This window comes from Chiroxiphia lanceolata, chromosome 9, assembly GCF_009829145.1.
Source record: "Chiroxiphia lanceolata isolate bChiLan1 chromosome 9, bChiLan1.pri, whole genome shotgun sequence".
Classification (NCBI taxonomy): Eukaryota; Metazoa; Chordata; class Aves; order Passeriformes; family Pipridae; genus Chiroxiphia; species Chiroxiphia lanceolata.
The window spans coordinates 25203899-25223241 of record NC_045645.1 but is presented as its reverse complement, the minus strand read 5'-3'; the positions used below and the strand labels follow the sequence as shown (position 1 = coordinate 25223241).

Here is a 19343-nt window from a genome sequence, read left to right as displayed (position 1 = left end):
TAATGGATCCTTTTTTAGGACAACACTGACTGTAGCTTTTGTACTCGGGCCTAGTCTGAGGAAAACTTCTTGCAAAATTATCTGAGCTCCTTCTGGCTGCAAGTAAAGACAGCTGCTGTGCAAAGTGAGCTTGGTAGTGCATTTTAAAAGTTAAGGTAAAGCTACTAACAAATCAAGGTATCCAAAGGAGAGGGAACACCACAGCTTCTAGGTTCACCTTTTGCCAAAATTAGTTACCTCGGGCCAGTCAGGTACATCCTGAGATCAGGGGATTTTTAAGTTCATACTTGTTACATATTTTATTCAGTTGATAATTATTCATACTTTCACTTACCTGCTGAGACAGAGAATATGTGGAGCCTTTCAGCTTTAAGTATAGTAGTCAGCCTTATTCAGTTAGTGAAGCTTTACCTGCAGAGCCAAACTGTGCACCTCAGATGCAGGTATTTTTGGGGTGTTCAGAGAAACTACTCCCTGTTTGTAGCTAATAAATTCTTGTATTCATAATGTTTGTTAGATTTTGCTACAAAGCAAAAAGTCTTGAATGTCTATGAGGTTTTTGTGTTATGCTGTAGGAACTTTATCATATGAAAGGTACTAAAATTGTCTCCCTGGGTTGGTTGCAGCTGCTTCTGTTGATAATTGTAGCAGCCAGAGAACCAGAAAGATTCCCTTTTAAGTCACTGACGTGCTATTTGTGTTTTGGCAGCTCTGTCATGATATTGGATTAACCTACTTTGCTGCTGACATTAAGGAAAGCTTATGTTGAATTTTAGAGGGCAGAATAAAACTTTGACTTATATCTGGCTATAGCATAAAGCAATATGAAAGTCATTCCTGTACTGGAGAAGAGAGGACAGTCAGAACTGGAAGTTATTAGTTGTCCATCTTCTTCTCTCCACCCATTGTCATTCCGAAAGAGCAAACGGGGAGACTTTCGTTCCAATCTTTGCCTCTGGATTTGTCTGATGTGGTGTGTTGAGCCTTTCTGGGAGAGAGGATGTGAAGCAATGGGCAGATCAACTAGTTTGGGCTGTTGTTACAGCTTGGATAATGGTCTGCTGGGTTACCTGATTTTTATTACACTAATGAAGAAAAAAATAAAGGAACCTAGAGCAAAGGAAGTCTGCCTGGCTTTACTGTATATTGTTACAGCACCCCTTTTCTCCTCTGGTTTTAGCCAACTTCTGTTCTGACTTCCACCCATTGACTTGGGAACATTAGTGAGGGAACTCAATCTTGTGTTTCTTTCCTTTGTTGAAAGGGGAAAGAAAATTGCTGGCAGCCAGATAACTATGAACCTGTTGTTAGTTGTAATGATGATGGGAAGAATTGTCCATTGCAGTGTTTGGTAAAATGTTAGATGAGAGTTCTGGGAGATGAGAAGCTAGTTTTGAGTTTCTTTCTGGGACAAACAAGCTAAAATGGAAATTCTTTTCTTGCATGGGTACAGCTGAGAATGCAGTTCCTTAAGTACAGCATACTTCATCCATTTCTTAATTATTTCTGAGACTGTTGCTTTATGAAAACTTTCTAATATCTTTAGTTATGTGGTTGATTGTCAGGGTTACTTATATCATCAGAAGGCTAAAAAGCATGTTATTTCTTTCCCTTCAGTGCAATAGAGAATTCCCGTGCTGATACCCCTGTAGTCAGCTCTAGTGAAGCTGAGCAGTCAGAACCTGACTGTGATATTGGTGGGACACTTGAGGCTGACCCTCAGAGTGAGCCTTCCTCTTTTGTCAGTCCACCAGAGAGGTGAGTATCCACACAGGTTGTGAGTCTGAATAGTGTAAAGGTAGTTGTTCTTTTCTGTCCTGGCCTTGCAGCAAACATTTGCATGTGCTTGCTTATCTACATATTTGTGTTTGTGTGTGGTATTGCATATGACTGCTTTTATGGGTCCTTATACTCTTTATACTTTCAGCCTTGCAGGTCAACATATAGAGAATATATCATCTTCACATGGCAAGGGAAAGAAGACAAAATCTGAATTTGAGTCGAAAGTTTCAGTAGCTGAAAAAGGGGCAGATGAGCAAAAATCTGCTCTGAATGCCTCGGAGAACTTAAAAAGGGAGGTAAGCAGTGCTGATATTTACTCAATACACACAGGAGCCCAGTGCCCTCTGCTAGGTTATCATCACTGATAAAGATGAGTGATATCCATTGCTTTCCTGATTGCCACTGTATAAAACAGAGAGAAAAGGGCAGCAAGGCTGATCTGCTGGCACTCAGTTTTTCTGAGCTAGCAAGTCTTTCCAAATACAAGACTTGGGGAAATCAAGTAAAACTATCTGGAGGAGAATCCAGAAGAACTGTTCTTTATGTAAAGGTGGTTAAGCTGGGACTTCCCACAGGACACTGTGGATGCAGAATTTTTTTTTTTATATGGGCTGAAAAAGAAAACAGGTAGGGAAGTTGCATGGTCCAAGTGAGCTTGTAGAAAAGAAGCTTGAGGGTTGAATCTTGACAGTGTCAGGAAGTTCCTTACTAGCAAGCAGATGGCTAGAGGCAAAGATGACAGTTGCAGGAAATACAGAATGTTTGGTGTGTTTTTATTCTGTCCCAGGAATCTTACTTGACCCCTGTTAAAGTGGGATATTTAGCTAGACAGGTCTTTTATACTCAGCTGTGTGACTTTTTTATGCTCTTACTGTGAGGCACTTTCTAAAGCTTATGTTTTTTAAATAGCTAAAGAACGACCAAGGCCATGGCTTTTTGCTATTTTAGGATCACATTTAAACTGTCACTGATATCTTGGGAACTAACTTTAAAACATTTTCTACAAAATGGCCTCTACACTTGAAATGTCAAGCCAAAGCTGTTTGTGCATCTGATGGGGTGCTGCAAATGTGTTTGTACAGAGAAGTTGACTTGAAATTCAGTTTAACAGGGTTGCTGCTTTGTTAGGCAAATCCAAAATATTATTTCTTTGATTAAATGTTAAAGAAACTATTTTTAAACATCTCATTCTGCTGCTTCTGAGATGTTCAGAAATTCCAGGGGACCTCTGGAATTCTGCAATGACCAAAATTTATGTTTGAAGATTTTTGCTGCAGGGAAACCTTTCCTTATTAGTAGGGGGAGGAAAGCCAAAAATTTTGAAGGAAAAGCAGGTGTTTGAGACAGAATGCTTAAATTTTACTTAAAATGTATTACTTTAGCCACAAAAATTGCCATCACCTTGGTGAAAGAATCTGTAATTCCAAGAGGAAATCATCCCGTGTTTTTTCTGGCTTGTAAGCTTGCTTACCTTGGCACGAAGTTGTTAACATGGGTGCAAGTGATGTGTCTGCTCTTGACTTGATGAGAGCTTGCTTTGTTTGTTGAAGTTCATTTTTGTTTTCATTGTTGGTTCTGAAAAATATTCACAATCGGTGGCTCTTTCTTTTGCAGAAAGACTTTAAGAAAACAGGAGAAATTGACCCTACGTCAGTAATAACTCCAAAAGACCCTGGAGACATTCCAACATTTGATGAATGGAAGAAGAAAGTCATGGAAGTGGAGAAAGAAAAGAGTAAGTTCAGGATTCATTGGTTTGGTCTAAATAGAGACTGCTTTCATCTTGTACTAGATTTGAATAGGGAAACTGTCTCAATTTGGAATGCAGCCTGGAACTTCATTTTTCTGCTGGAATTACATAATTAATGGCCTTCATTATATAAAAGCAGTGAGCAGAAGCTCACTGACAGTGAAAATACTGTTTGTTTGCATGGTTTGTTCTAGTAGCAATATTTTCTTGTTCCTAGGTCAGTCAATGCACCCCTCTGCTGTTGGTGGGCAGCATGCCACTAAAAAGGTCCAGAAAAATAGGAATAACTACGCCTCTGTAGAGTGCGGTGCCAAAATCTTGGCAGCGAATCCAGAGGCAAAGGTAGGCATTTACTAATTATCAGTGTGCATTATTTTAATGTACTGTTATGCAGGAAGTACTGCAAAGTACACTTAAAACTGAACACTGATTTGTGAAGTCATCTTTTATTCCTATGTTTGTGTTTATTGGGATTTTGATTTATAAAAAAGGGGAATAGTGATCTGTGCTTTTTTTTAAGAGGGATTGCTATAGAGGACTTGATGTCTTTTTAAGTGAATTCAGAAGGGGAAGCAGAGTCTACTTATTACAGAAAATGAACAACTGAGCCAAGTTGTATTAAACATCTCACCATAGTAAATAGTCTGTGATGGCTTCACATTAGTATGATTTACTGTGTCCTGTATATTATCTTGCTCAGAATGTTATGAAACTTGGTTATTAGTCCACATACCTAATATCAGAGTTATTTTTGGAAAGTGGGAAGAAATCCTTGGTGCTCTGTTGGTATCTACCATGCAATTTAAAACACTAATCCTCCTCTTTATACAGAGTACTTCAGCTATTTTGATGGAAAACATGGACCTTTATATGCTCAATCCTTGCAGTACTAAAATCTGGTAGGTTACTGCTCATATGATTACAGTTTTCCATTGTGATGGCAATGTGTTTATCCTGTGGGACTGACTTGACCTTGGTATGTTGCTGCTTGAAATGGGTGTGTAAGAAACTTTGACAGAATTAGCACAAGATGCTCTATTGTGCCTCCCATAGAAATCTAGCTCTGCTATTGAGAAGTAATATTAAGGTGGTATTTTTATTTACTTTCCTATTTGTAGGTTTTGCATAATTATAATCTTGCAGAAGGTTAGTGAGTATTTAGGTAGAGATTTTGGTTTCTTTCTGCAGCTGTCAAATAACTAGGAGAGGTGATCAGAATTTACCATATACTAGCTGGTATTTCAGATGTGATTTAAATTATATTTGCTGTCCTTAGTTTTTAGTTCTGTGACTTGATGCCTTTGAGTACAAGATGGATGAAGCTCTTGTTAGCTGCAGGTGCTATCTAGAGCTACTAAGCTGGATATTCAGGAAAATATCACTAGTGATTCTGAAGGGAGCAACAAGTGTTACCTTCTTACTCTACAGCATTTTTGTGGCTTTGCAACAGTGATGGAGTAAAGGGCTGAGAATTGTAATTGTGGAAGGAAAAGTCTTTTTTTTTTTTTTTTCCCCCCTTTGTTTGAATATTTCCTTTTTGTCTTTAAGGTTTGTTGTTGAGCTCTGTGAACCAGTCCAAGTAAAGCAGTTTGACATTGCAAATCATGAATTATTCTCTTCCACTCCTAAAGACTTTCTGGTGTCAATTAGTGACAGGTATGTTATCTAAATTTACCCTTCTGAATGAAAAATGCAATAATTATTAGATACAAGGCTTCAAAGAACATGGTCTGTGCATGCCTGTTATTATGCAAAGTGTAATGTTTTGTGAAATTACATGGATTTTCTTCGTGTGTGTATATATTTTATCAATTTAGCATTTTTTTTTCCTTTGCCTACTTAAAAATTAAAAACTCAGTTTCTTTTTGGGTGCTTGAAGCACATAGATTTGGACTTTCAGCACTTGGTCTGTTGTGTAGTTCTAACTCTGCTTTGCTCACAGTTTTTACTGCTTGCTTACAACAGTATTTACAACCTGTCACTTAGATGTTGTGTTCTTCACTGTTCGTGTGAGGTGGCTTTTTTTCAGTTCCAGATACTTTATTGTAGACTGGCTGAGTTTCAGTAATTGGATCAAGTGTAGGGTTTTGTCCTTCGGGGGCTTGCACACTGTTTTAAGTATGTGAAGAGGTGCTGCTGAGTTTCTGTGCTGGGACTACTTTATCTTGCAGCTCTTCCTTCCATAAAAAACACATTGCTGTTACTGTGCAACTGGAAAGAAAAAATTATTCCTTCTCTGGAAAGGCGTTTGGGGAAACCTCAGCAAATGTCTGTAAACACTGTGTTCTTGCATTTCATTAGCTGACTTCATTGTTTCCTTTCTAGGTATCCAACAAACAAATGGATTAAATTAGGTACTTTCCATGCCAGAGATGAGAGAAATGTCCAAAGCTTTCCTCTGGATGAACAGATGTATGCAAAATATGTTAAGGTAACTTAATACTGCAGAAGCATCCATGCTTGTCAGGGATGGAAGGGTTTGCTGGGCTTACCCTGTGTAACAGCATCCAGAGAAATGTGTTATCCAAGCCTGCCTTCCCATTAGTTGCCCTGGGTTCATTAGTGGCCCCAGTGGTATGGGCTGTGTACAGTCACAAGCCTCTGACCTGCCTCAAAATGGTAACTGAGAGGATCTTGGGAGGCACCTATTGCCTTGTGTCCGAGTGCATACTTAGCTGATAGCTGAATGAAGAAAAATCCAGACAATGTTCTATTCTATTTGACTTAACCAACTGTCCCCTGAATGCAAGATTAGAAGAATCTCAACCTATTTTGTCTCTTGGCTGTACCTGCTTTATACACGTACATATGTACTGTCTCACTCCCTGGAGCACAGATCAGAATATGTGTCTTTCGTGATATTTTTGTATTTTATTCTGCTGTACAGTTTTAAGTGAACCTGAAAAACTAAATGTTTGCATCTTGATTCTCATCAATAGATTCAAAGTGCAGTTTTGCAGTTGCTCATAATTCTGACTCAGGCAAATTATTTAAGCTCACTGCTACTGGGGCATTGCTGTGATATCTCCACCTTCAAAATAGCTTGCATTTATTCAGGAGACTCAAAGAGAATAAAACTCCATAAATAATTAATATGGTACTTGAACAGGGATAAAAGCTTTTGTGAAAATATGGGGATGTAGTGGAGGTTTACATTCAAATAAAATATAGACCTTTTAGGTCCTCTCCAGTGATGTGTTTGTCTGCCAATTATGGTGCTGCCAAAAAAAAAATGTAGTTCTGCTACTGAATTACGCTTTGTGCTTTCTTGAAGAAGCAGCTATGAATGATAGTTGTTTAACTTCTATACCCAGAAATTCTGCATGAGTCACAGAATAAAGATTTCAATTATTTTTAATTCTGTTTTCTGGCTGAATTAATGCCTCAAGGTAGCTGGAATCTTGCTTGTCACTGAAGATCCAGAATTCCAGTAGATGCTTCAGCACTTAATCCCTTGGTGGATACAGTGCTCTGCCTTGAATAACATAGCATGGTAAAATGTTCAAGTTCTGAGGGTGTAGTCTACAGAAGAGTCCAAAAATTTTTCAAAGAAGTTTTAATTTTTTGATGTGGCCTACTGAACTTTTATCAAAAACAATTGAAATTTTTTTGTAAGAGTGCTTTTATGGGAATAGTTGGTCTCACTTTTAGATCATTACAGTCCTTCAGTGGTAGTGTCTACATGTCTATGTAATAGCTTCATAAATGTATTCTACACTTGCAAATTAATTCAGATTAAATAAATACCAGTGTGTAGTCAATGTGGCAGTAGAAATACACAGACAACTGAAGCTTCCAAGTCTGTCATCAGATGCTCTGTTTCTCCAGTCGTGCTTCTATAAACTGAAGCATGTTATGCTGAATTTGAAGCAGCAGCAGTACACAAATGCATGCTATGTGGGGTTATTTTTCCTCTTGAGTCACTTTCTGTAGTCTGTGCTCTTTAAGGGAAAAAAAAATACACTTAGAACATTTAACACGCTTCAGTATTCTGTCTTCAATCATGCTGCCTTGAAAAATTGAATAACTTAAGTTAAACTTATAACTTAATAAAACACTCGTTGCATGTAACCTTCGAATCTGCAAGGTACAAGGGCTAAAAGAAATCTTGCTACCCCAGGCAGATGTAGTATTGCAACTTAATCCTCCACAGCTTGTCATTTTAGGCATTTATAGTACTGAATTAAACCCAGCCAAACTCTGTAGTTGCCTGTGGCATGTGTGTTCAGCCTTTGTACTGACATCTTTTTTTTTTTTTTTTTTCTCCTTTCCCTTCTCTCGCTTCAGATGTTCATCAAGTACATAAAGGTTAGCAACCTCTTCTTTTGGAATGGTGACTGTTTGGGGCTTGGGGGGTTCTCTGCTGCAACTCAGCACTTTAATGCATGGCAAGAATAAATCTCTTGGTCTTTTCTGCTGTGGGCAGTCTGCAAATCCCTTGAATAAACAAAACTTGGAATTTCAAGGTTGAATGTGTATGTTAATGAACTCTTGACTCTGTGGGTCTTTGGAGTTTTTTTTTAAGTACCTCTTATTCTTTAGGTGGAGTTGATATCACATTTTGGATCAGAACATTTTTGTCCTTTAAGTCTTATAAGGTAATATTTTTTGTTTTGCTTTGTCTTTCTACCTCCTTGCAGTGAGGACTAGCCTTTTTCAATAGTATTTGAGCAACAAATTCTAGTTTTCAATTAAACTTATCTGCAAATATTTTGAATTGAAGTAGTTACCTAACTTGCCTGCTGTGTAGACTCCTTCATGTCTGTTTAAAGAAGTTCTGAATCTTTTTATTTGGTTCTCCAATATGCAAGGAATAGTTTATATTTGTAGGGGGGAGCATGAGGGAGCAGGAGCAGCTTTAGAGAAGGACATGAGCGTTCAAGGCTGACCAAGCAAAATAGGGAACAAGTGGTGAACTAAAAAGAGCAGGTTTGGTGAGTGCTTTTAGAAAAAGCTGCTGTGTTTTTTGGCACCCCAGGTGCTTGCAGTTAGTAATGCTTGGAATATCCAAGTAGAAACACCTGTGTGTTTGTAGTTCAGAGGACCATCAGCCTCTGCACTGCTCCTAAAAAAACAGGTCTTGAGCTTGGGAACTCTGTAGTGGTATAAGTCAAACCATATTTTCAGTTAACAAGACTGCTTTAAATTGGATTGATTTGATATGGTTTTGGCAGAACAGGTCAAAGAGAATATAGTATGCAAAGTGAAGTAGTTATGAATAGGTACTCCTAAAGTTAGTCAAAGGTGAGGCTGAAGAGGAGCTGTAAGAACTCATGGAGAGCTTAAGAGAAGGAAGTCTAGACATGAGTTAGAGTTAAAAAGGAGGAAAAAACTCTTTGGAATTAGTAGAATGGAAAACAGGATCTTGTTTTGGTTCACCATTTAAAAGCCTGCAGTGGACTTTGCGGATACAACTTGGAAAAAATAAACATACCTCCAGCTTGATCTTGGTTAACTGAATGCAACTACTGTGTTTCTAATTAACTTGCTACATAAAAGTAATAGTGCTTATCAATTAGGTAACACAATTACATAACTAATGGGCTAATATTAGGTTTTCTTTTAAAATTTTGTTCATAGGGTATTTGGTACTAGCATGGTTGAAGAATATGAAGAAATAGCTGATTCTCAGTATCAGTCTGAACGACAAGAACTCTTTGATGAAGATTATGGTAAACAAATATTTTGTGCATTATTTTCAGCCATTCACACATCTCCTGTGCTAGTCTGGTGGTTCACTGTTTCCTGATTACGATAAAAGATTTGACTGTTAAATTTACTGTGTGTCTTGTTGACAGTGTTCTGGGCTCTTCCAACAATCCTTTTAAGTTTTAAACAATTTGTTTAAATGTAACTATGTGAAAGGTTGCTTTAAAATGCTCATAATAAGTCTCTATTTCACTTGGCAGAATAGACAATAATTTCTTCGTCTGCTGACAGTAGTCAAGGATTACTAAGAAAATCAAAGCAACTCACACAAAACAAATTTATACTTAGTGTCCATAGCCCATTTCCTGTGATTGTTTTTATAATCAATGCTACATGCAATTGGGAAGGAGCTTATTTTGGCTGCAGACATGGTGTTTTAATTGAAAAATGTGAAACCATCTACCTGCAGCCTCTGTGAAGCTCAGTGAGTTTGCTGCATCTGTCTTGTGAATCCTGGCGAGCTCCTGTATCTGACCTCTAGCTTTATTTCTGCAGTTTTATTTTCACACAGTCAAACTGACATAATTGAATGAAATGTTAAATCTTGAGGTTTATATTCTCTGACTATGACACATTTAATTTTGATAGTCACAAGTGTTCTTCTTTATACATAGATTATCTGCTGGATTATAACACAGGAGAAGAAAAATCTTCAAAAAATCTTCTTGGTTCTGCAACAAGTGAGTATGATTTATTAGAAACACTATTGCTGTGCTAAAACAAGGTGAGTTAATTCAAAGTAGAATGACATTCTGTCATGCAACATCTACAGATTTCATGCTCTACTGCAGCAATGTATTGTGATTCCTATTTAGTTTCATAGGAATAAATGACAATTTCAAGTTGGGATATCAATCTTAAAGTGTTCTAAAAATAGAACTTTCAATTTTTAAGGATGTCTCTTCTGTGAAAACTTTTTCTGTATGTACAGATCCTGAGCACTTAAGATAATGTGAACCTTGCATAGGGCTGTAAGTAGCCAGTACTAACGTGCTGTAGAACCTTAATTATTTGGAAATCTGTGTTTAATGTGCTTTATTTATAGGAGACAATATAAAGATTTACTTTGTGTACAGCTTGAAAGGGAGGAATGGAGAATACTGTTTCTGAGAAGGCTTTATGTAAATGTAACTTATGTTCTTCATAAGAGCTGTGGTTTTGTGTTTTTTTTAGGGAACTAATAGCTCTTGACTGTCTCTTCTCACTTTTTGCTTTGGAAAACCTCCAGTGTAGGGTTTGTTTGCTAAGAATATGTGAATATTTAGTTTTAATGGTATTCTTAACTGCTGAATTATTCAGGCTAGTGTCAGCTCCACACAACTTTTTCTAAGGAGCTCTTACACTGTTCTGCTCTTCCTTCTGTCTGAGTTAATGAAGATTTGTTCCTGTAGTGTAGATTTGCACTCAGTTAATGCTGCATTGTCTGGGCTCAGGCTTTCCTTTCATCCTATAGTGGATCAAAGCTACAGAATTCTCTGATACTATTTCCTAGAAAATAGTTGTCTCCTGAGAATAAAAAGTTCATGGCTAGGAATATTTACAGCTTAGAACAGTTTTCAAAAGGGAAATAGGCAGTGCAAAAGGCAGATTCTTTCTAAATGTTAGTCTCTCACAGATGAGAGAAAGCAATAAATTCTTCCCTGCCGCTGCTTATCTGTTCTCTGTGGCTTTCAGACTTTCTACTTTCAAGCTGTCCTGATGATGCATATTCACATGATCTGTCTGTAAGGGCAGTATTGCAAGTTTAAGTTCACTGTCTAAAAAATACAATGACTTGTCTGTTAGTTTTTTAGAGTACTGAAGCAAAGATTAAAAGGTTTGAAACCTCTGTTGCTGATCGTGCTCAGCTGTCTTCCTAAAGCACTGAAACATTGCAGTAGTCATTATTTAGTGGATCTTGTTGTTGAGACCTTTCCTCTCTGGCAGGGTAGTCAGTGTTCCTCTTTTGGAAGGAGTAGAGCTTGTGGGTTTTTCTGTGGTGGTTTTCTTATATGTACATGCTTAGACAAAAGCGATAGGATTCCATTTTGCATCAGTTGTCTTAAACAAGCAGTGAGGAAGAGGGTCCTCTGAGGGGGAGATTTAGGGATTCCCAGACGTTTAATCTCATAGGAAGTATTCTGCAGCCTTCCACTAGTCTTGACATTTCTCGACTCAGTTTAATTCTATTATGAGAAAGGAGCCAGCCTGTCTTTATTAGAGCTTTTCTATTTGAGTGTTCAAGCTTTAAATTTCTGGCTTAGGACCTTCCTCAGAGGTTCACATACTCAAGTTGTCAGCAAATTCCATGCTTAAATACTGTGTTTGTTTTACTATTCCTTGGTTTCAGTGGACAGATGATCAGCAAGTACTTCTTGCTGTTGTTAGAAGGTCCAGCTGGTAAAGGTTAGGTACAGGTTTCTAGCTTATTAACTTACCCTTTAAAAGGAACAGCTGCATCCTGCATAATAGAATGACCAGGCTTTTTTTATGTCTTTATACTGTGATTCCTTTCAAGCAAGTATTGCAAAATAGCAGATTGCTCAGTGCTGCTGACCTCTGGGCCCTCTGAGTGTGTCCTTGTTGAGTAGCTGTTGTCTCTTTTAGATGCAATCCTCAGTATGGTGAACATTGCTGCTAATATGCTTGGAGCCAAAACTGAGGAGTCAACTGAAGCAGAAGGTATTTTATTGATGTTGTTTTCTTTAATGAAAATTCTGTAAAGTTTTAATTTCTCCTTGTTGTCTTGTTTAATGTTTCTGTGAAGAACTGGATGACCTATGTTGAAATGACTTTTTCCAAATTTTATGGCACAGCTGATTAGTGTCATGGAATTCTTATCTTACACTGTGAAAAGTGGAACAAAGATGCCAGATTTGCTGATATAAAGATGACACATAGGCCTGTTCAGTTTTGTTCAGAGATCTTTACTCTTTGTTACCCAGGTTAAGTTGTAAAGTCTAATTTGCTGCTTCTTTCTGGAAGTATTCTGAGGCTGTCCACAATATCATATTTATAAACTGACAGTAGCACTTTCATTCAAATAACTTGGAATGACATCTGCAATTTATTTGGTAGAGCAGTTAATAATCAAAGAAAACCCCAGCAACAAACCCAAACTTCAAATTCTTTGAAAACAAAGATGGTTCTTGACTTCTAATGTTCACCTTTACCTCCTTCCTGCAGCAGGGAACAAAAGTGTGTCTGAAAATGTCACTGCCACTCCTGCAACTTCAACAGCTGCACCAAGGCTACCTGAACCAACGCCTGTTCCTTCACCAGAGTAAGTGATTGGTGATGGGGTTTCTCTAATATGTTCCTAGCAGAGACTAACATGCACTAGTCTGGAATCTTTGGTACCAGAATGCTCAGGTATGGCATACAGACATAAACAAGTGAAAAAGCAAGTGTTTGGTCAAGTCTGTAGTAGGGTAATGTTACTAACCAGGGGAATTTATCGGTTTAGTTACTGTTTATATGTATTTCCATAATAAAACATTATAACATGTTTTGTTTTGGCACAACAACTGACTTAATATTGGTCCAGGTTTTGTGGTTGTCTCCTGCAAGGGAGACTAATTAGGCATTAAATTGTATTGTTGAAGCTTCAACTAAATTATACAGGCAAAAATTTGTGTTTAGAAGCTTAATATTTTTGCTAGACTATCCTTAATGAAAATTTTTATGCAAATACACAGAATTAGGTTGGAAAGAGGAGCTGTATGTAGATTCTGGGTGGTTGTTTTTTTTTTTTTCACTTGATTGCAATTGTTGAGAATTGATTTGGCTACTTAGAGCCAAGATTCTACCTCTTAAATGTTAAGACATGAGTTGTGCTGTATTTAGAGGTTGTATGGTTTTCTAGTACTCTGGTTGTTGAGAGACTGAGGAAGTTCAGTGGGAAGGCTGAGATTCTTGTGTTTGCGTTTGAAGATTACAGCAGCAGAGTAAGATGTTTGCTCTGGAAGAATTTAGTCATATTTGAAATGGTGACTCTTTTCAGGGGTGAGGGAAGGGGCAATATCTGACTAAGAAGGCTTCTGTTTCAGAAGCAAGGCTTGAAATAATTTGTTTGCAAGTTGAGACTGAAGAACACTGGAGAAAATGCTACCTTAGAGAATTTCTCACTGTCTCCAAATTGGCCTTTGGTTACCAGATGAAGCCTTGCTGATTTTTCTAAAAGATCCTACTTTTGCAGTCTTCCGGAGCAGGCATGTAAAACTGTTGAATTAACATCTTGTCTTTAACTCTTTTGTTGTAGACTTGTTACTACAGATATTCCACAGATAGATAAAGAGCAAATAGCGGTGGATTTGACTAAAGAAAGTCCTATTGTTCAGCTTGTACAAGAGTATGAAGAAGATACAAGCCAGTCCACAGTAACCTTGCTGTCCAGTGATGATCAGGAAGAAGAAGCATCGACCTGGTTTGAACTCGAGACAGAGCAGTACTGCTGTGACATGGCAGCAGTGTGCTGTATTTCCACGTTTTCGGAATACCTGTTTAAGTGGTGCTCAGTGGCAGCAGCCCTGCGTCGGCAGCACAGTAAAACTGGAGGCAAGGAAGGGCCAGCTCACCCTGCTGATGTGCAGCAGCCACAGGCAGCTCTGACTGAGTCTGTCCCTGCATCGATAGATGAGCCTCCGCCCGAGCAACCGGACAGCAAAGCTGAGAGACCATCTGGGTCTATTGCTGCAGTTGTCTTGAGCAGTGTGGCCCACGAGGAGATAAGTAATGAGACCACAGAGTCAATTGAACTGGAGCCGAGCCATCCTCAAACTGTCTCTCAGTCCCTCCTCTTGGAAGTTACTTCTCAAGTTAAGCCATCACCCACAACAGACGTGGTGTTGGAGCCTGCAAAAGAAGATGCAGGCCAGGTAGCACTGAGGGGGACTCCTCAGGTGGATGTACCTGAGATCAGTGCTGAAATGGAAAAGGCTGAGAGCTCGGTTGTAGAAGAAAGCCCTGTAGCTTCTGAGACCAGTGTGGTCACTGAGGTAAAGGAGATGAGCACAAGAGAGACTATGGCTACTCCAGTGATTTCAAAGCCTACAAAGACTGTTCTGCAGCCTGAAAATACAGCAGATGTAGTAGCCAGTGTTGCTGGGGAAGGAAAGGAGAGCACTCCAGAAGTGCAGAAACCTGTTTTGCCTCCTGTCGAAGCTTCTGTGCCTGCCGAAACAAAGGAGGACGATCAGGCAGCTGAAGAAGCTTTAATGGCGATTCCAGTCTCAGGGGGACCACAGAGAACAGCTACAGATTTCTATGCTGAATTGCAGAATTCAACAGATCTGGGCTATGCTAATGGGAATCTTGTTCATGGATCCAATCAAAAGGAATCTGTCTTCATGCGCTTGAATAATCGGATAAAAGCCCTGGAAGTCAATATGTCTCTCAGCAGCCGTTATTTAGAAGAACTCAGTCAGAGGTAAGTCTGAGGATGGTCTTAGCCATTGACACAGAGGAACATCTCTATATGGAGAGTAACATGGGGGTAGCTGGGTAGAGTGTAAATCACAGCATAAAGCTTTATGGAACACTGAGGAAAGTAACTAAGCCTGGGTAGCTGCTGGAGACCCAGATGTCTGTGTGTGGCAGAGGTTCCCTCTTTGTATTTCAGATACAATCACATTTATTTTGTTCTGAGGAATACTGCTGTGGGTTTTTTAAAAGGATAAAATGTTGCCAGGAGGTAGGCACTAATCTTGTCCCTAATCCTTTCAGCCAAAGGGCACATCCTTCTGTTGCTTTAAAACTGAATGCCACAGACCTACAATGCCTTCTTTATTGAGTTACTTCCACTTAAATTACTATGTTATCCATCTGTAATAACTCCTGTTGAATGAGTGAGTGTGGAGAAGGAACTAAGAGCTTTCTGTGAGGGATGTATCTATATTAGTGTTTATCTGTGGTGCTCCTTAAGGACAGGAGAAATGGGAAATGTACCAATTTCAGAATTGGTTCCAAGGAAGGGGCTCTTCATTATACTTACATTGTGTTGTCTGTCTTGGCAGTCAGTGTTTCCAGAGTGAAGTTCAGTAAATTGGCACTAAATTCCAAGGTGTTGAAATAGATTTGATTTTAACCTTGGGGAAAAAACAAACAAACAAAACAAAACAGAAAGACACATCTGTTTTATGTGCAAAACTTAAAAAAGCAAATGCCACTTGATATTTAAATAAAACTTTGGGCAAAGAGAAATTTTTTCACTGGCATAGTCATGGTTTCTGAAGACAAGTCTAAGCTGAGGAATTTTATGCACTAGTATTTCAGAATTACATGCTCTTTGTTTTAGGTACCGAAAACAAATGGAAGAAATGCAGAAGGCTTTCAATAAAACAATAATAAAACTTCAGAACACCTCAAGAATAGCAGAAGAGCAGGTATGGCTTGTTGGAGTATTTAAGTGTTTTCCTAATTAAGAAAGTTTACTTTTAATGAAGAGTTGCAAGGAGTTGGAGAAATCCTCTTTCAAGTCAGCTGTATATCTGCCTTTTACAAGCATCCATCCCATGCTTCCCTGGTTTTTTTCTCCATAGTAAAATTTTAATGTATGTTCCCAGTTGTTTTAGAGTAAGGCCATTCCCAGCTCTGTTTTCTGATTTTGCATTTGAAGAAAAAAGTTATTAGCTGCTAATGGCTAAACCAATTTTTTTAACTTGGTTATTTTTTCATATCTGATTTAAGTATAGATAGACAAATTCTCTGCTGCTGCTGAAGAGACCTAGCCTATAGCAAGGTAGAGGTGTACAGTTATGGCTTAAGTGAAATTTGCATTTGAAAGTGTAATTCATGTAACAAAAGCTTTAGTTGATTCTTTAAAATGTGGGTTTTCCCTGCTCTGCCATCATGACTTTTCTGAGCAGCTGTGGAATACAGTCTGTACAGTTTTGCTGAATATTCCCTAAAGCAGCTGTGCATGTGGCATTGAGACAGTTTGGGACCAAGCCTGCAAAGTTTCTGAAGTGCAGTCCCAGGCCTGTAGTTTGCTCATCCATCAGCAGTGAAGAAAATGGCAACTTCAAATGTGTTCTCTTTTCTGTTCTGGTTTTTGAAGAGTATCAATGCTGCTCAGTCTCCTCTTGGTTAACACCTCCCTGATATTCTGCTCACCTTCCTTGATTTCTCATAGGGTTAAGAATCCTGTTAGGGCTCTTTCCGGGGAGCAGCTCCAAAGTTGTTGTTCCTGGCTCCTGTCATTAAGTGACTGGCTGCCTATCCTGGGACAAGAGCTCTGTGTCAGCTCTGAGACTGGAGCTGTGCCTGGTCGTGTGCATGTGTATTCTGTGACGTGGCAGTACTCAGCCTCCTTACAGCCACTGCCTGGAGCTGGCTGCTCACTCTGCCTGGAATGAGGGCAGCACAAGTCACTGTAATGAAATGCACTTGGCATAATTTTACGAAATGTTATCTGACAACTCAAAATGTTACATAAAGCTGGGCTAAAAACAATGCTGGATGGGTCATGTGGCTGCAGAGTGCCTGGCTGTGTCAGACAGAAAGAACACTAACTGTACACAAGTGCATATGACAGTGGGAACCTGACAAGCACTAACATGACTGTGACTCTCTTGAACACAGGATCAGCGTCAGACAGAAGCAATCCAGCTGTTACAAGCACAGCTCACCAACATGACCCAGCTGGCTTCCAATCTGTCAGCGACTGTGGCGGAGCTCAAACGGGAGGTAATTACAGTTCAGCAGTATGGCACGAGGACTCAGAGGAAACAGATGCATAAACAGATCTCTGTTTGAAGAGACCAGAGTCTTTAAATGAAGCTTTAAGTTGTCTGTAGTGTTGCTTTCAGCTTGCTTTATCCTAAACTTCTAGCTACAAGTTTGAGTAGCTTGAGCTGTTTCGTGCACAGCAAAATTGGTAATGATTACTACAGCCCTACAACCCCATGACTGTATTCTGAGCTAAGGCAGCTTTCTCCTTTCTTCACTGGATATTGTCATCTTTGGAGATTAGGGGGATCTTGGCAACAATACGGAGAATGTCTTGTCTCAAATGTTTATGTTCTCCTGCCTGGGATTTCAAGCAGTATCATAAACATGACCTTTTTAATTTTGTGCCTGTTGCCAGAGACCTCCCTTAAGCTGTTTTCTAACACTTAGTGTGACTCCTTCTTTGATACCTGGCTGGCTAAGCTCCTGTTCACGAGTGCTGTGGTTAGTGAAACCACATTGAATCAAGTGATTATAATGGTGTTCTATGAAGTACTTCGGTGTCAACTGATGAAAAGCTTCACTTAGATTTGCTATAGTGTTGCATCCATGTCAGTTGTAAACCAGAGAAGTTACCTTCTGAGCATGCTTTTTTGTGGGAAGTATATCGCTTCAGGTAGGTTTGAATGCTCTTTACAAGGGGTGGCAGCTTCTCTAGTAATGCTGGTACTGTAGACAGTAAAATACTGTTCTGTGTTAGCATGTAGTGGGATTCAGCCTTCACTCCTTCAGTGCTGCACAGCCCATAGACTGCGTCAAACCTCTGAAAAATTACTCAAATTTGAACAAGTGTTAAGTGAAATTGAAGGACAGTGACTTGAGAACACATCATTTGTCTTTTAAAGTTTAAAACACGAAAATAGTAGTGTCACGAAATTATTCTGTCTTTAATAATTGTATCTAATTCCTGCAGGTTTCTGATCGACAGACTTACCTGGTGATTTCACTCGTTCTTTGTCTCATTCTGGGCTTGGTGCTTTTTGTGCAGCGGTGCAGGAGCCCTTCTCAGTTCTGTGATGATTACCTCTCAAAAATTCCCAAAAGCAATCACTACCCTAGCCCCAAAAGGTAATGTATTTATATTTGAAACTAATTGTTATTGCAGCTTTTTTTGGTATTTCCACAGTCTGCTGGTACTGACATATCTTCTTTAATTCTGAGTTGTCTTTCTGCACACTCAAAATTGATGGCAAAGAGCCATTACTGCTTTGTAGTAACACTCATAGAAGCATTTTGGGCCTACTACACTTGATAACATGTTGCAGACACAGTACTGTGTCTGATTGCCAGGCTGTCTTGGGCACCTCAGTTGTCTTTCTACCAAAAATGCTTTTTAATGCAAAATGCATATGACAAAGTACTGAGAAAAATGTGTTAAAAAGCTTTCTGGAATTTTCTAGGTGTTTTTCCTCCTATGATGATATGAATCTGAAAAGAAGAACTTCTCTTCCACTGGTCAGATCACAGTCTTTTCAGCTAGCTGGTAAAGAAGGTATTATTCATATTGTACATCTAGTTTCTAGTGTTACTCTTAGTGCTACACAGTGTGCATATAGTTCATATATGTGTTCTGTAGGACAAGGTGGTTTGTGAACAAATTACCAGATATTCATAGAAGTGTGCTGGATTATGCTAAAACCTTCAATGCAGGTTTTTATATCAGTTATGCTCTGCTCTGCACATGTTTTCTTGGGGTTAGTAGCAATCCATGCAGGCACTCAGATCTGCAAAGCTGTCAAGCTTGCAGAGTAGTTTTTTTTTCTTGTAAGTGTCAGACGTGGGAAGTCTGAGTGCCCTACTTTTCAGAAGTCTTGATAGTCTGTGTTTGAAACTTGGCAGGTATCTAGGATTCAAATTTAGCAACTGTGGTAAGAAATTTAGACCATTTATCTTGGCTTGAGTATGAGGAATGATCTGGTCTTTTCAGTATTCACGTTAGACTTGGGACAACTGAATTTTGATTTCTTAGGCCATCATTGTCATGCAAAACCAAGTGTTGCAGATTATAGTAATTACTGAGTATGCAGCTGACACTGTTCTTTGGATGCAGCAAACTTGCCTCACAGGTTTTTGTACTGTGAATGCAAGTGCATGAAAACTCGTAAATTGAGTTGGGAATGTGTTGTAATAAAGACTAGCTAAGGCCTATGCTATTTTATTTTCTTTTTTGAAAAAACACACTTTTTCTGAATTCTCCCCTGCTTCATCTTGAAAGAATGATTTTGCTTCCACCAGAGCACTGGTGGAAGAATGCCAGACTGGTCTCATGTCTGTCTGAACATCTGTGTCCTTGATAGGTGCACGTGCTTCTGTCCTGTCAGGGTCAGCTTGCCTGTTAAACACTGTTATACTGGTTTGTTCTCTTAGACTTCAACTTTTGCTGACTCCTGCTCCT

General features: G+C 38.9%; 1 protein-coding gene across 3 annotated transcripts in view; it reads left to right on the top strand.

Moving 5' to 3' along the window:
* The window catches only part of SUCO (SUN domain containing ossification factor), a 38813-nt gene that overhangs the window by 17078 nt on the left and 2392 nt on the right, over positions 1 to 19343 (top strand). Inside the window, exons 5-22 of one of the 3 annotated variants that reach the window (XM_032696582.1) lie at positions 1618 to 1758; positions 1928 to 2078; positions 3397 to 3517; positions 3750 to 3874; positions 4364 to 4431; positions 5081 to 5188; positions 5858 to 5963; positions 7820 to 7840; positions 8075 to 8130; positions 9113 to 9204; positions 9856 to 9921; positions 11828 to 11902; positions 12407 to 12503; positions 13482 to 14648; positions 15516 to 15603; positions 16802 to 16906; positions 17862 to 18016; positions 18349 to 18431. In XM_032696582.1, coding sequence (XP_032552473.1) covers positions 1618 to 1758; positions 1928 to 2078; positions 3397 to 3517; positions 3750 to 3874; positions 4364 to 4431; positions 5081 to 5188; positions 5858 to 5963; positions 7820 to 7840; positions 8075 to 8130; positions 9113 to 9204; positions 9856 to 9921; positions 11828 to 11902; positions 12407 to 12503; positions 13482 to 14648; positions 15516 to 15603; positions 16802 to 16906; positions 17862 to 18016; positions 18349 to 18431 — 2825 coding nt within the window. Of the gene's footprint in view, positions 1 to 1617; positions 1759 to 1927; positions 2079 to 3396; positions 3518 to 3749; positions 3875 to 4363; positions 4432 to 5080; positions 5189 to 5857; positions 5964 to 7819; positions 7841 to 8074; positions 8131 to 9112; positions 9205 to 9855; positions 9922 to 11827; positions 11903 to 12406; positions 12504 to 13481; positions 14649 to 15515; positions 15604 to 16801; positions 16907 to 17861; positions 18017 to 18348; positions 18441 to 19343 lie in introns of all 3 variants that reach the window. The other 2 variants (XM_032696581.1, XM_032696583.1) reach the window with 2 other exon arrangements.